The sequence below is a fragment of the Neovison vison genome, chromosome 14 (assembly GCF_020171115.1).
Source record: "Neovison vison isolate M4711 chromosome 14, ASM_NN_V1, whole genome shotgun sequence".
NCBI classification, from domain to species: Eukaryota; Metazoa; Chordata; class Mammalia; order Carnivora; family Mustelidae; genus Neogale; species Neogale vison.
This window is the reverse complement of record NC_058104.1, coordinates 19,113,879-19,127,488: the sequence shown is the minus strand read 5'-3', so window position 1 is coordinate 19,127,488 and position 13,610 is coordinate 19,113,879. Positions and strand designations below refer to the sequence as shown.

General features: G+C 49.8%; 1 protein-coding gene across 1 annotated transcript in view; it reads right to left on the bottom strand.

The window, feature by feature from the left end:
- Positions 1–8,642, bottom strand: part of C14H16orf96 (chromosome 14 C16orf96 homolog) — a 34,609-nt gene extending 25,967 nt beyond the window's left edge. The window contains exon 1 of the mRNA XM_044233651.1: positions 8,223–8,642. Coding sequence (XP_044089586.1) covers positions 8,223–8,642 — 420 coding nt within the window. The remainder of the gene's footprint in view (positions 1–8,222) is intronic.
- Positions 8,643–13,610: the final 4,968 nt, after the last annotated feature.

Here is a 13,610-nt window from a genome sequence, read left to right as displayed (position 1 = left end):
TAAAGAGTAAAATGGAAACTAATGAAATAGAGAAGAGAAAAATAAGAGAGGAAATCAGTGAAGCTACAAGCTGGTTCTTTGAAAACATCAACCAAGTTAGCAGATCTTGGGGCGCCTGGGTGGCTCAGTGGGTTAAGCCGCTGCCTTCAGTTCAGGTCATGATCTCAGGGTCCTGGGATCGAGTCCCGCATCGGGCTCTCTGCTCAGCAGGGAGCCTGCTTCCCTCTCTCTCTCTCTGCCTGCCTCTCCATCTACTTGTGATTTCTCTCTGTCAAATAAATAAATAAAATCTTTAAAAAAATAAAATAAAGCCACTTATTAAGGAATGCTATGAACAACCGTGGGCCAACAGATTAGTTAAATTGGATGAAATGGACAAATTCCTAGAAAGACATAAGCCACCAAAACTGACTCAAGAAGAAATAGAAAACCTGAATAGACCTAAGTCAAGTGAAGACACTGAAACAGTAATAATAATAATAATAATAATAGATACCAGAAAGAGAGTCCCAGGTCCAATGACTTCTATCACACATTTATTTATTTTTATTTTAATTATATTTTTAAAAGATTTTATTTATTTATTTACCAGAGAAAGAGCACATGAAAAAGAGAAAAAGTACAAGCAGGGGGAGCATCAAGCAGAGGGAGAAGCAGGCTTATTGCTGAGCAAGAAGTTTGATGTGGGGCCCAATCCCAGGACTCTGGGATTATGACCTGAGCCGAAGGCAGACACTTAACCAACTGAGCCACCCAGGTGTCCTTAAATTTTTTTTTAAAGATTTTATTTATTTATTTGACAGAGAGGGAGATCACAAGTAGGCAGAGGCAGGCAGAGAGAGAGGGAGAAGCAGGCTCCCCACTGAGCAGAGAGCCTGATGCGGGGCTCGATCCTAGGACCCTGAGATCATGACCGGAGCCAAAGTCAGAGGCTTAACCTACTGAGCCACCCAGGTGCCCCCTAAAATTTTGTTTTTAAGTAATCTCCACATCCAATGTGGGGCTCGAACTTACAGCCCCAAGATCAAGAGTCACCTGTTCTACCAACTTAGCCAGCCAAGTGCCCCTTCTATAAAAAATTTAATGGAGAATTAATACTAATTCTTCACGGCCTTTTCCAAAAAATAGAAGAATTCCAAACTTACTCTATGAGGCCAGTATTACCCTGATACTAAAATGAGACCAAGACATCACAAGAAACCTAGAATATACATGTAAAAATCCTCAAAATGCCAGTAAACTGAATCTAACAACAAATAAGAAAACCCAAATAGGGGTGCCTGGGTGGCTCAGTGGATTGGGCCACTGCCTTCAGCTCAGGTCATGATCTCAGTGTCCTGGGATCGAGCCCTGCATCAGGCTCTTTGCTCAGCGGGAAGCCTTCTTCTCTCTCTCTCTCTCTCTCTCTCTCTCTCTGCCTGACTCTCTGCCTACTTGTGATCTCTCTCTCTCTGTGTCAAATAAATAAATAAAATCTTAAAAAAAAAAGAAAGAAAACCCAAATAAAGTGGACAAAAATCTGAACAGGCATTCTTCCAAAGATAATATTCAAATGGCCAATAAGCACATGAGAAGATGCTCAACATTATTAATCATCAGGGAAACAGAAACCACAATGAAATATCACTTCATAACCACAAGGATGGTTAGAATCAAAAGCCAGATAGTAAAGTGTTGGTGAGGATGTGGAGAAATGGTGGGAATGCACAACGGAATGGGCATTTTAGGAAACAGTGCAGCAATTCCTCAGAAGGTTGACCACAGAGTTACCAAATGACCCAGCAAGTATACTCCTAGGTATATATCCAGGAGAAATGAAGACATGGGTCCACCACCTTGTGTATGAATATTTATAGCAGCATTATTCATAATAGCCAAAAGTGGGAATGATCCAAATGTCAATCAACTGGCAGATGGGTAAGTAAAACGTGATATATTCAACCATAAGAAGGAAGGAAGTACTGATTCCAGAAAGATGACCTCACAAATATGATACTAAGTGAAATCCAAACAGGGGCACCTGGGTGGCTTAGTTAGTGTCTGCCTTTGGCTCAGGTCATGATCCCAGGGTCTTAGGATGGAGCCCAAAGTCAGGCTCCCTGCTCTTGGGGAGTCTGCTTCTCCCTCCCCTTTTCCCTCAGCCCTCCCCTGTCCTGCTCATGTGCGCGTGCTCTGTCTCTCAAAAAAAAATAATAATCCAAACACAAAAGACAAAATTGCATGACTCCATGTATATGAACCATCTAGAATAAACAAAACTATAGAGACAGAAAGCAGATTAGTGGTTACTTAGGGCTAGGGGTGAGCTGGAATGGGGAATGAGTGAACAGAATGGTGAAAAAGGGTACAGGGTTTCTTTTGGGAGTGGTGAAAATATTCTAAAATTGACTGTAGTGATGGTTGTACAATTCTGTGAACAGACTAGAAACACTGAGTTGTCCACTCCCCTTCAATGGGTGAGTTGTATGGTCTATGAACTATACCCCAATAAATCTGACTGATATGTAAATAGCACCCTATGCTATGTGTTTCTTGGATTGGAAGACTCACTTCCCAAACTGATGTACAGATTAAACTGAATCCCTATAAAGATGCCAGTGTGTTCTTTTTCATAGAAATTCACAGCCTGATCCTAAAATCTGTATGTTAATACAAGGGACTCAGAATAGCCAAACAATCTGAAAAAAGAAAAACAAAGCTGGAAGACTCACACTTCCTAATTTCTAAACTTTCTGCAAAGCTACAGTAATCAAGACAGTGTGCTATTGACATAAGGAAAGATACAAAGAACAATGGAAGGGAATCGGGAGTCCAGAAATAAACACTCCCATCCATAGTCCATTGATTTTCAGTAAGAGTGCCAAAACAAATCAAAAGGGAAAGAGCTGTCCTCAACAAATGGTACTGAACAGCTGGATATCCCCACGAGTGAAGCTGGACTCCTACCTCACACCATATACAGAAACTAAGTGAAAATGGCTCCTAGACCTAAACCTAACAGATAAACCAAAAACCATTTACTCCTGTACTGGAGGAAAGAATGTAGTTGTAAATCTTCATGACCTTGGTCATGGTTTCTTAGATATGCCACCAAAAGCATAAGCCAACACCACATCAAAAGCATGTGACAAAAGAAAGATGTGCATGTTGTATCTCAGCAAAATTTAAAACTTTTTTTTTAAAGATTTTATTTATTTGACAGACAGAGATCACAAGTAGGCAGAGAGGCAGTCAGAAAGAGAGGCGGGAAGCAGGCTCACCGCTGAGCAGAGAGCCTGATGTGGGGCTTGATCCCAGGACCCTGAGATCATGACCTGAGCCGAAGGAAGAGGCTTAACCCTCTGAGCCACCCAGGCGGCCCCCCACCCCGCTTTTTTTTTTTTTTTAAAGATTTTATTTAGCAAAATTTAAAACTTTGCTTATCAAAGGACACCGTCAATAAAGTGAGCCTGGGTGGCTCAAGTGATTTGGAGTCTGCCTTCAGCTCAGGTCATGATCCCTGGGTCCTGGGATCGAGTCCCTGCAACAGGCTCCTTGCACTGCAGGGAGCCTGCTTCTCCCTCTGCTTGCCACTCCCCCTTCTGCGCTCTCTCTCTCTCTCCCCTTCCCTCTTTGACAAATAAATACAATCTCTAAAAAATGTACAAATCACACACATGGCATCATATATCCAGAATATATAAATAACTTTTTTTTTAAAGATTTTATTTATTTATTTGACAGAGAGAAATCACAAGTAGATGGAGAGGCAGGCAGAAAGGGAGAGAGAGGGAAGCAGGCTCCCCGCTGAGCAGAGAGCCTGATGCGGGGCTCGATCCCAGGACCCTGAGATCATGACCCGAGCCGAAGGCAGCGGCTTAACCCAGTGAGCCACCCAGGCGCCCCTATAAATAACTTTTTTATTTTAAAAGATTTATTTATTTTAGAGAGAGAGAGCATGTGCGAACACATGTATATGAGAAGGGGGAGGACCAGAGGGAGAGAGAATCCTCAAGCGGACTCCCCGCTGAGCATGGGGCCCCACTCAGGGCTCGATTCCAGGACCCTGAGATCAGGAACTGAGCCAAATCCAAGAGCCCGACACTCAACCGATTGAGCCACCCAGGCACCCCATATACGGAGAATTACAACTCAACAACAGAATGGCAACCCAATTACAACTGGGCTAATAATCTGAACAGACATACCTCCAAAGAAGAGATTCGAATGGCTGCTAGCCACATGAAAAGATGCTCAACACAATTAGTCACCAGGGAAAGGCAAATCAAACCGCAATAAGGTACACTTCCTACCCACGAGGGTGGCTAGAGTCAAGAGGCAGAAACTAACAAATGTTGGTGAGGAGGTGGAGAAATTGGAGCCCTAAGACACTGTGAGTGAGAACACAAAATGGTGCAGCTGCTTTGGAAAACAGCCTGGCAGTTCCTCAAACCTGAAACACAGAGTGATCCTATGATCCAGCAACTCCATCACGAGGTACATGCCCAGGAGAAATGGAAAACCTACGTCCACAGGAAATTGTGTGCCCCACGGGTCATAGGGGCCCCGACTCCTAACAGCCTATGGGTGCAAACAGCCAAATGGTCGCCAACTAGTGAAGAAAAGTAGTCTATCCGTCCCGTGGAATACACTTGGCAATGGTGAGAATCAAGCACTGATACACGGGACAGCGTGGATGAACCCTGAAGACACCACGGTTAAGTGCAAAAGTGGGGCTCAAGGAGGAGCAGGAAGGAGAATGATAGCTAATGGTTAAGGGGTTTTGGGGAGCTGTTGAAAATGTCTTAAAATTGAGTGTAATATTCACAGAACTCCGTGAATAGGCTAAAATACCTGAACTGTACACTTAAAAAAATTTTTTTAAGATTTTATTTATTTGATAGACAGAGATCACAAGTGGGCAGAGAGGCAGGCAGAGAGAGAAGAGGAAGCAGGCTCCCTGCTGAGCAGAGAGCCCTATGCAGGGCTCCATCCCAGCACCCTGGGATCATGAGCTGAGCCAAAGGCAGAGGCTTAACCCACTGAGCCACCCAGGCGCCCTGTCACTTTTTAATTTTTAAGTAGGCTCCATGCCCAACATGGGTCTTGAACTCATGACCCTGAGATCAAGAGTCACACGCTCTCCAGTCTGAGTCAGCCAGGCACCCCGAACCATAGCCTTTAAAAGGATGAATATTCTGGTACGCACAGAAATATATGTATGAATACATTTCAACGAAGCTGTAAAAAAATTTTTTGTTTTAGGAAAACTTGGGGGAAGTTCAACACAGTCTGTTGGATGGCTATTTGGGAACTGTTAATTTTGTTGGGAGTGAAGGCGCCTGGGTGGCTCAGTGTGTAAGCCTCTGCCTTCGGCTGAGGTCATGATCCCAGGGTCCTAGGATTGAGCCCTTCCTCTGGCTCCCTGCTTAGTGGGGAGTCTGCTTCTCCCTTTCCCTCTGCCACTCCCCCTGCTTATGCTGTCTCACTCTCTCTCTCAAATAAATAGATAAATGAAATCTTTTAAAAATAAGTAAATAGGGACGCCTGGGTGGCGCAGTTGGTTGGACGACTGCCTTCGGCTCAGGGCGTGATCCTGGAGTCCCGGGATCGAGTCCCACATCGGGCTCCCAGCTCCATGGGGAGTCTGCTTCGCTCTCTGACCTTCTCCTCGCTCATGCTCTCTCTCACTGTCTCTCTCTCTCAAATAAATAAATAAAAATCTTTAAAAAAAATAAAAATAAAAAAAATAAAAATAAGTAAATAAAACTCCGGTTCTGGGCAGGGCCTGGGAGCCACTGGCTGTGAGCCACTGAGAGGTGAGGGCAGGGCGTGGGAATCTGCAATTTTGGGAGCGCGACGCAGGTGGGGCTGGTGTTCCAACAGGCTTGGAAGCCAGGTCAGAGCCTCCCGAGGGGGCTTCGAGGACAAGCACATACTGCGAGTAAGAGGGGGCCCAGATTTCCTCCCTCGGCAGTTCTCAAAGGGGTCGACTCGGCCCCCAGCTGGCATTTGGCAAAGTCTGCAGACAGTTTTCGTTGTCACCACCAGGGGTCGCTCCTGGCACCCGGACGGTAAAGGCCAGGCCTGCCATCCTACATGCCCCAGTGCACAACAGTCTTCACCCCAGACAATTATCTGTGAGCACAAGGGACACTGCAACCCCAGTCCCTCTAGTAAAGACTTGTTGCGGTGCCCGAGCCCCAGATCTGGCAGTATGCTAACCATGCCTGTGGAGCCCTGCAAACCTTCTTTCAAGAGCCTCCTTGTTGCCGGCCCTAGTTTTCTGGGCACCATTCAGCCCGTCTGGGGTGGGTGCTAGGGCTGGCCGACTAGTTTTTCCCCACTTGGGGCTGTCACACCTGCACAGGTGTTTGTAAAGGATGGCGGAGTACACTAACTCAGCCAACCCCAAAGGAAGGGGGGTCAGGGGCAATTGAAGTGACCTGGACATCGACATGACATTGGGTCTGCTAGTCGGACCAGCTGGTTGGTGCACTCAGCTAAGCAGCTTGCACCATCCCAGAGCCAGCTACCATGGCAACCCCCTTGAAGGGGAGGGGCTGGGAGGCGGTCATTGTGGCAACCCCAGCAACCTCAGCCAGGCCTGGGGGCAGCACCTTCTCTAACCCTAGGTGTGCAAACAGTCTTGTGAAGGCTGCACACCCATGTCCAACCTGTCTGACAGCCCCCTTCACGAGCTGGCTGGGTTACTCTGGGTACTGTGCATTCTAGAAGCCTCTACCCATCAAGTCAGGCGAGGGGCAGGATGCTCGGACACTGTGTCCACGTTTCCAGCCTCCAAGGCCTCTGTAACCTGAACTGGGCCACCCATGCTGCCTTCTTTGTCTCTAGCAACGATTCCCGTCTTCCAGTCTGTCTTGTCTGACACGAGCCATGTGGCCACTCCAGCTCTCTGCTGGTTGCTGCCTGCAGAGAATATCTTTCTTCTGTCCCTTTAGTTTCAACTTATTGGTCTTTGAATCTAGAATGTGTCTCCTGTAGACGGTATAGTTAGATCATGCCTTTTTTCTTCTGGTCGATTCTGCCAATCTCCGGGATGTGTGTGTGTGTGTGTGTGCGTGTGTGTGTGTGTTAACACGAAGAATTCAGTGGCATTCAGTACATTCACAAGGTTGGCAACTGTCACCACTATCTAGTTTACGGACATTTTTATCACCCTGAAGAAAAACCCCATCAGCAGTCACTCCCATAGCCCCCCACCTCCAAGCCCCTAGCAGATGCTAATCTTTCTATTGCTACCAATTTGCCTGTTCTTGATGTTTCATGGAAACAGAAGCACGCAGTCCTGTGTGTCTGGCTCCTTCACTGGGCACCTGGTTTAACCTTGGTCTGTGTTGCCCTGCCTCTCAGCCCACCTTGGCCAGACTGCACCCTCTCCCTGTCCCTCAGGGCTCCGGTGCTGAGGTCCCGGGCACCCCGGTTTCCCTGCTCAGTTCAAGTCTCTGGATAATACTAACAGTGACCGATGCCCAGAACACATGATGTGGTTTAGTATCAACCCTGAGCCAATCCTGAGAGGAGGAAACCACAGTCCTCCCCTGCCCAGTGGGTAAGTGATAGCAACTCAGCAATCCACCTTCCTCTGCCTTTCACCGACTCTCTTGGCCCCTGGTTTGCACCAGCTTCCCATTTTCTGACACTGTGTGACTTCAACTGGGTTAACCTCTCACTGCTTCAATTCCTCACCTGTAAGCTGGGGACAGGAACTGCACCTGTCTTACAGAGGTGCTGTGAAGATCAAAGGGGCTCACCTGGAGTTTGGTGCTCCTTCTAGGGGATTCCCTGGGGAGGGAGCCAAACAGAGCCTTGAGGGTGAAGGGGAAGGAAGAGATTAGGGAACCAGAGGGTGGGAGAAATTTGGTGTTTCCAAACTCTCTTCATCACTGCAAAAGGAGACCTCATAACCACTAGGCTATCCTTCCCCATTCCCCCTGCTGCAACTTTCCCCAGGTCCCTGGCAAACCACCAGTCCACTTTCTGTCTCTATGGATTTGCCTGTTTCACACAAACGGAATCATACCATATATGGCCTTTTGTGTCCAGCTTCTTTCCTCAACACTTGACAAAGGACACAAGCTTGGAGCTTTGGCTCTGCCTGACTCCAAAGTCCCATTCCCGCTCCTGCGTCTGGGGACAGCCCATCACAAGGGGTATACGGGAACAGACGCCTGAGAGGAGAGCAAGGAGGGCAGGAAGCTTCTGGAGGCCAGGTGGTTTACCTTTGCCGTGGCTTCTTCATTGCCCTCCACCATCTTCCGTAGCTTGATCAGGTGCCATAGGTCCTGGGCAGGTTGGCCCTTGCCGCGGCTTCTCTCCAGCAGCTGGGCAGTGGAGGGCAGGTCCTGCAGCTCAGCGAGCTGGCTCTCCATCTTGTCGATGCGGCTCACCACATGGTCAAACACATTGCTGAGCCTCTTCATGGGGCTGAGGACGGGCTGGGCATCCGCTTCCCGGGGCATGAACACCGCTGGCGAGGACTGAAGAAAGTCCTCATCTCCGGAGAGGACCTTCTTGAGCTCGGCCATGTGGATGTGCTCCAGGATGCCCTGAAGCAGGACGTGCAGAGCCTTGAAGTTCACCACCCCGCACTGCGGGATGGCGATGTTGACCAGCTCGGAGAACGTCAGTGAGAAGCTCATCCCGCCGGGAGGCTCGGCGGGGCTGGGCTTCTGGGCGTCCGTGGGGACGAGCGGTGGCTTTCAGGGAACCCACCAGCTGTCCGGACAGGTCCCCTGAGGCCCGGGGAGGCGGCGGGTCATGGCAGTCAGGGAGAAAATGGCCCCTGTCCCAGCTGGAGCCCAGATGAGAGCTTCTGGTTGCTAGGACACCAGAGAACGTGGGTGAGTGCGCGTGCTTCCGAGAGCCCGAGTAGGGCTCGGTGGGCATTCAAGGAGAACGTGCTGGGTGTTTGAACAGACGGACGTCAGCCTTTCATTTCAAGCCCTTCTGTGATGGGAGACTGACGACCCCTTCCAAGAAGCATGCAGCGAAGGTGATGGAGAGGCAGCTCGCTCCTTGGAAGCCTCTAGAATTGGGACGGGAGAGAGTTCTTGGAGTTGCGAGAGCCTGGGTTTTGAGAAAAGAGTCTGAAGAGCAAAGCTGATCTCCAGACCCGCTGGCAAATGCCCCACAGGTGTTCGGGTTTCTGGCGGGGGTTGGGGAGGGGGTAAAAAGGGGAAGAGGCAGCTGGCTTCCCACAGGTCTGAACCAGGCATGGCCTGCCCACAGTGGGGTGGGGGGCACCAGTGAGGATCCTCTTGCCAAACCTTGCTCTGCTGCCCCCTAGAGCCAGGGCTCTGGAACACCCCAGTGAGTCAGGCAGAGCCAAAGCTCCACATTGCTGGGAGCCAGCTGTTGCAGAACTGGGAAACCACTTGGGGCCCTATGTGGTCAGGCCCCTCTTGTGTCAATTCTTGGACAAGAAAACGGCAGCCTGCTTGTCCTGGTCTCTGAGGAAAGTCTGCAGGGAACGTCCCTGGCTTAACCTTTGGGGCCCCAACTCCGGGCCCGCCCCACCATTCCGGGCACGATACACAATGATTATATACTGTGGGTGGCAGGAGCCCCGCTCCGAAGTGTCACTAGCTAAGGGGCAATCTCCCCCAGCTTCCCCCACAGAAAGCCGAGCACCTGTCCACCCTGGGTTTATGGAGATGAGTGCATGACTCTTTGTCAACAGTGGTGTGACCTTCGCAAATGACTTAACCCCCCTGAGTCTCAGCTTCCCTGTCTGCTAGATTGGAAATAAGCCCTTCCATGTGAGGTTGCTGCCGGGAGGGGCAGTGTGTGTGTGTGTGTGTGTGTACAGAAATAATACACTGTGCCTGGGTGGCTCAGTGGTTAAGGCCTCTGCCTGGATCTGGCTCTCTGCTCAGCAGGGAGCCTGCTTCCCCCCCATCTCGCTCTCTTCCTGCCTCTCTGCCTACGTGTGATCTCTGCCAAATAAATAAATGACCTTTTTTTTAAAAAACTGCATTACATTAAAGGAATCTGCCCATCTCAAGAGGTAAGAAAACATAGAGAGACCCACTCCTGCTGGGAAAAACAGTACTGATGTCCCCAGCTCAGTCTGGATCCCACTTGGATACTTTTTTTTGGGGGGGGGGTAACAGCTTTACTGAGCTATAATCCCCACACCATTCCATCCGCCCATTTAAAGCCTACAATCCTGTGACTGTAGTAGGTCACAGAGTTGTGTAATCATCACTGCGGTCAACGTCAGCACATCACTCTAACAAGGAACTCCGTACCCATGAGCACGCACTCCCCTATCCCCCACCCCCCGGGGCCTGGCACTCATTAACCTACTTTCTGTCAGTACAGATTTGCCTCTTCTGGACGTTTTGCATAAATGAAATCATCCCACGTGTGGCCTTTTGCAACTGGTTTCTCCCCCCATCATGGTTTCCAGGCTCACCCACGCTGCAGCACAGGTTGACACTTTGTAGTAAACTGTAGCAGGGGTCATTCCTTCCTAGGGTTGGATCCTATTCCATTGTGTGGACAGACCAGTTTTTAACCTGTCCACCCTCGGATGGATATTTGGGCCAATTCTGCCTGTTCACTCTCGGGGGATGCTGCTGCTACGGAGGGTTGTACAAGCCTTCAGTGACTTGGTGTCGATGGCTGGGGCGGAACTGCTGGCTCAGACGCTGAGTCTGTGTTAACGGCTTTGAGCGATGGCCAGACGGTTTCCACAGTGGCTGTAGTATTTTACATCCTGCCCCCAGCTATGGGAGTTCCGACTTCCCTCCATTGACGTCACCCCTGTGACTGCCTGTCTTTGTCATTATAGCAGCCGGGGCTGTTGGATGGTCCTTGCTCCGTGGCCGTCAGGCACTGGGCTCCTAGCCCCCTGCCGTGCACTCACTTATCCTGGGCATTCAGGACGCCTCTGGGAGATTCCCAGATGTTTAAACCAACCACCCCTCCAGTGGATCCTGTCTCCCCCAAAACACCCAGAAACCTCGGGGAAGATGCAAGCACAGATCGCCAGGGCCACTGTCTCTTCAAGCACATCGGCCAGCTGTGGTGCCCACACAGAGGTAACGTGGACGGACGACCTTTCCCATCCCAAACCTGTCTCTGACCCTAGCGGAAGTCATAAACAACACAAATGCCATCCCAGAGAAGCAGGGGGAATGCACATTCATGAGCGGATCATGAAGCCCTGAATTTCTTGTTGCCAACCCAGCGCAGGTGGGGGGGACTCATGCTTAAACAGTCTTTCTTGTAGCACCTCTGTAAACGCTACATAAACACGATGGGTCAAGTAGAACAGTTTGTGACTAGGCTTTAAAAATCAAGAGCCATGGGGCACCTGGGGGGCTCAGTGGGTTAAGGCCTCTGCCTTCGGCTCAAGTCATGATCTCAGGGTCCTGGGATCAAGCCCCAAATTGGGCTCTCTGCTCAGCAGGGAGCCTGCTTCCCTCTCTCTCTCTCTGCCTGCCTCTCCATCTACTTGTGATTTCTCTCTGTCAAATAAATAAATAAAATCTTTAAAAAAAAAAAAAAAAAAAAAGGAAGAGCCACCAGGCCCTCTAGGCAAAGCCAGCTGCACTCTGGGGCAGGTTTTCACAGCCTGGGTTTGGCTATCGAGGTCCCAGTCTTCAAGACCTAATTCAAGACCTAATACCAGAGCCAGGAGCCAGGCTTGTTTCTGGTAAGCAGCAGCAACCCACAAGTGAGAGGCCAGAACAACTCACTCTGCAGGACAGGAGGCGGCCAGAGGGAGGATGTAACCGTGACCAGTTGCAAGGGCACTCTTGGAACAGGCTCCTGACCGGCAACAGTGGGCCATGGCAAAGCTCTGCATACTGGAGACCAAGCTTCTGAGGACCAGCTGTGGATACCTCTGGCTACTCAGGGTGTGGAGGGAGAGAAAAGCATCTCCTGAATTGGGAACTGGCCTGGCACTGGGGGTCCTGGGGCCGCTGGGAGGCCTTTCATATGCTCCTGCGGACACCAACAACTTCACGGAACGCTACCCCCCAAGCCCCGGTGATAGGCCCACCCAAACCAAGACCAGCTGCAATCGTGTCTGAACTCAAATAAAAACAAGCGTGTTGTCCCCACCACAAACGTGACCAGACAGCCCCCTGTCCAGACTCATAGGAGTGATCACTGGTTCTTGACCCGCTAGAGCGTTAGCGCTCCTTTAGGCCTCCTGCCTTCTAGATGAGGTCGAGTAGGAGACCCCATTGCAGAATCACGTCCGCTTCCCAATAGCACCAGTCCCTAACACTCCCCCATTACCCAACATGGACCCAAGTTCAGTAAGCCCTTCTAACTTAACCCCTCCACATAAACACAGGCACGTGTTTATGTGCCTGGGGTCTCCTCATTGTGCTGGAAGACCTAACAATTCAAGGCCACCCTAACATCGTGGAGCCTCCCGGGGGGCTCCTGGGTCCCCTTCACTCATCAGATGTAACCCCCCCTCCACCGACGGCCACCATTGCTGGGAAAGGCTCCCCACCCAGCCGGTTCTTCCGCCAGTCAGACCAGCCACACTCCAGTGAGGGGATAGGAGTTAGAAACATACTAAAACAGGACCAAATGAGAGTGAGCGATGGACACTCATTTCATCAAGCTGGGAGGGTAGTCAGCCCCCAACGCCCCCTCCCCCACCCCACAAAGATACGCTGTGTGGCCCGTTCCACACGACACCAGCCACATACAGTATATACCACTGTATACTGGGTACGCAACGCACACATGCATACCACCGATCTGCGCCTATGGACACACGGGAGTTCATTCATTATACATTACAGAATGGCAAGATCTGGGAAAGCTGTGTTTGATGCCGCAAAACCAAAACAGTCGTGATAAAATGCAAAAAATAAATAAATAAATAAAGCCAATGCGTTAGACTTGAGAGGAGTTGTAAACTTTAAAGATTATGTCATTTTAGGTCTGGGAATAAAACGCTTGTTATAGAAACAAAAGAGCCGAAGGTCCGGCCGTTTGAGTGTAAGAGGACACAGTGTGGCTCCACAGGCTGTGCCTTGCTTCCTGGAGGGACTGCTGTCCCCAGGAGGTGACCCTGCCCTTCAGTCACCAGGAAGCAGCAGCCGAGGCCTGATGGCAGAATCCCCAATCAGACAATTTCAGGACAAACTTGTCACTGGACATTCTTTGCACGGCTGATAGAAGCCAGAGGCCAATTAACATGATTGGAAATGACCATTAACAGTATTTTTCCCTCCCAAATAAACAGACGTCAACAATTAAATCCAGGGGCGCCTGGGTGGCTCAGTGGGTTAAGCCACTGCCTTCGGCTCGGGTCATGATCTCAGGGTCCTGGGATCGAGCCCCGCATCGGGCTCTCTGCTCAGCAGGGAGCCTGCTTCCTCCTCTCTCTCTCTGCCTGCCTCTCTGCCTACTTGTGGTCTTTCTCTGTCAAATAAATAGATGAAATCTTTAAAAAAAAAAAAACAAAAAAAAAAACAATTAAATCCATTTTCTAATGTGCCATTTGTCCACTTTGCCCAGACAAGCCATTTTTCATGTTGCATAAAATAGCTACGAAGGAAAGCTATGAAGAAAGTCCCCTTTCCACTAGCTCCAGGAAGAACCGGGTGCCAGGGAGGACTGTGGGTGAA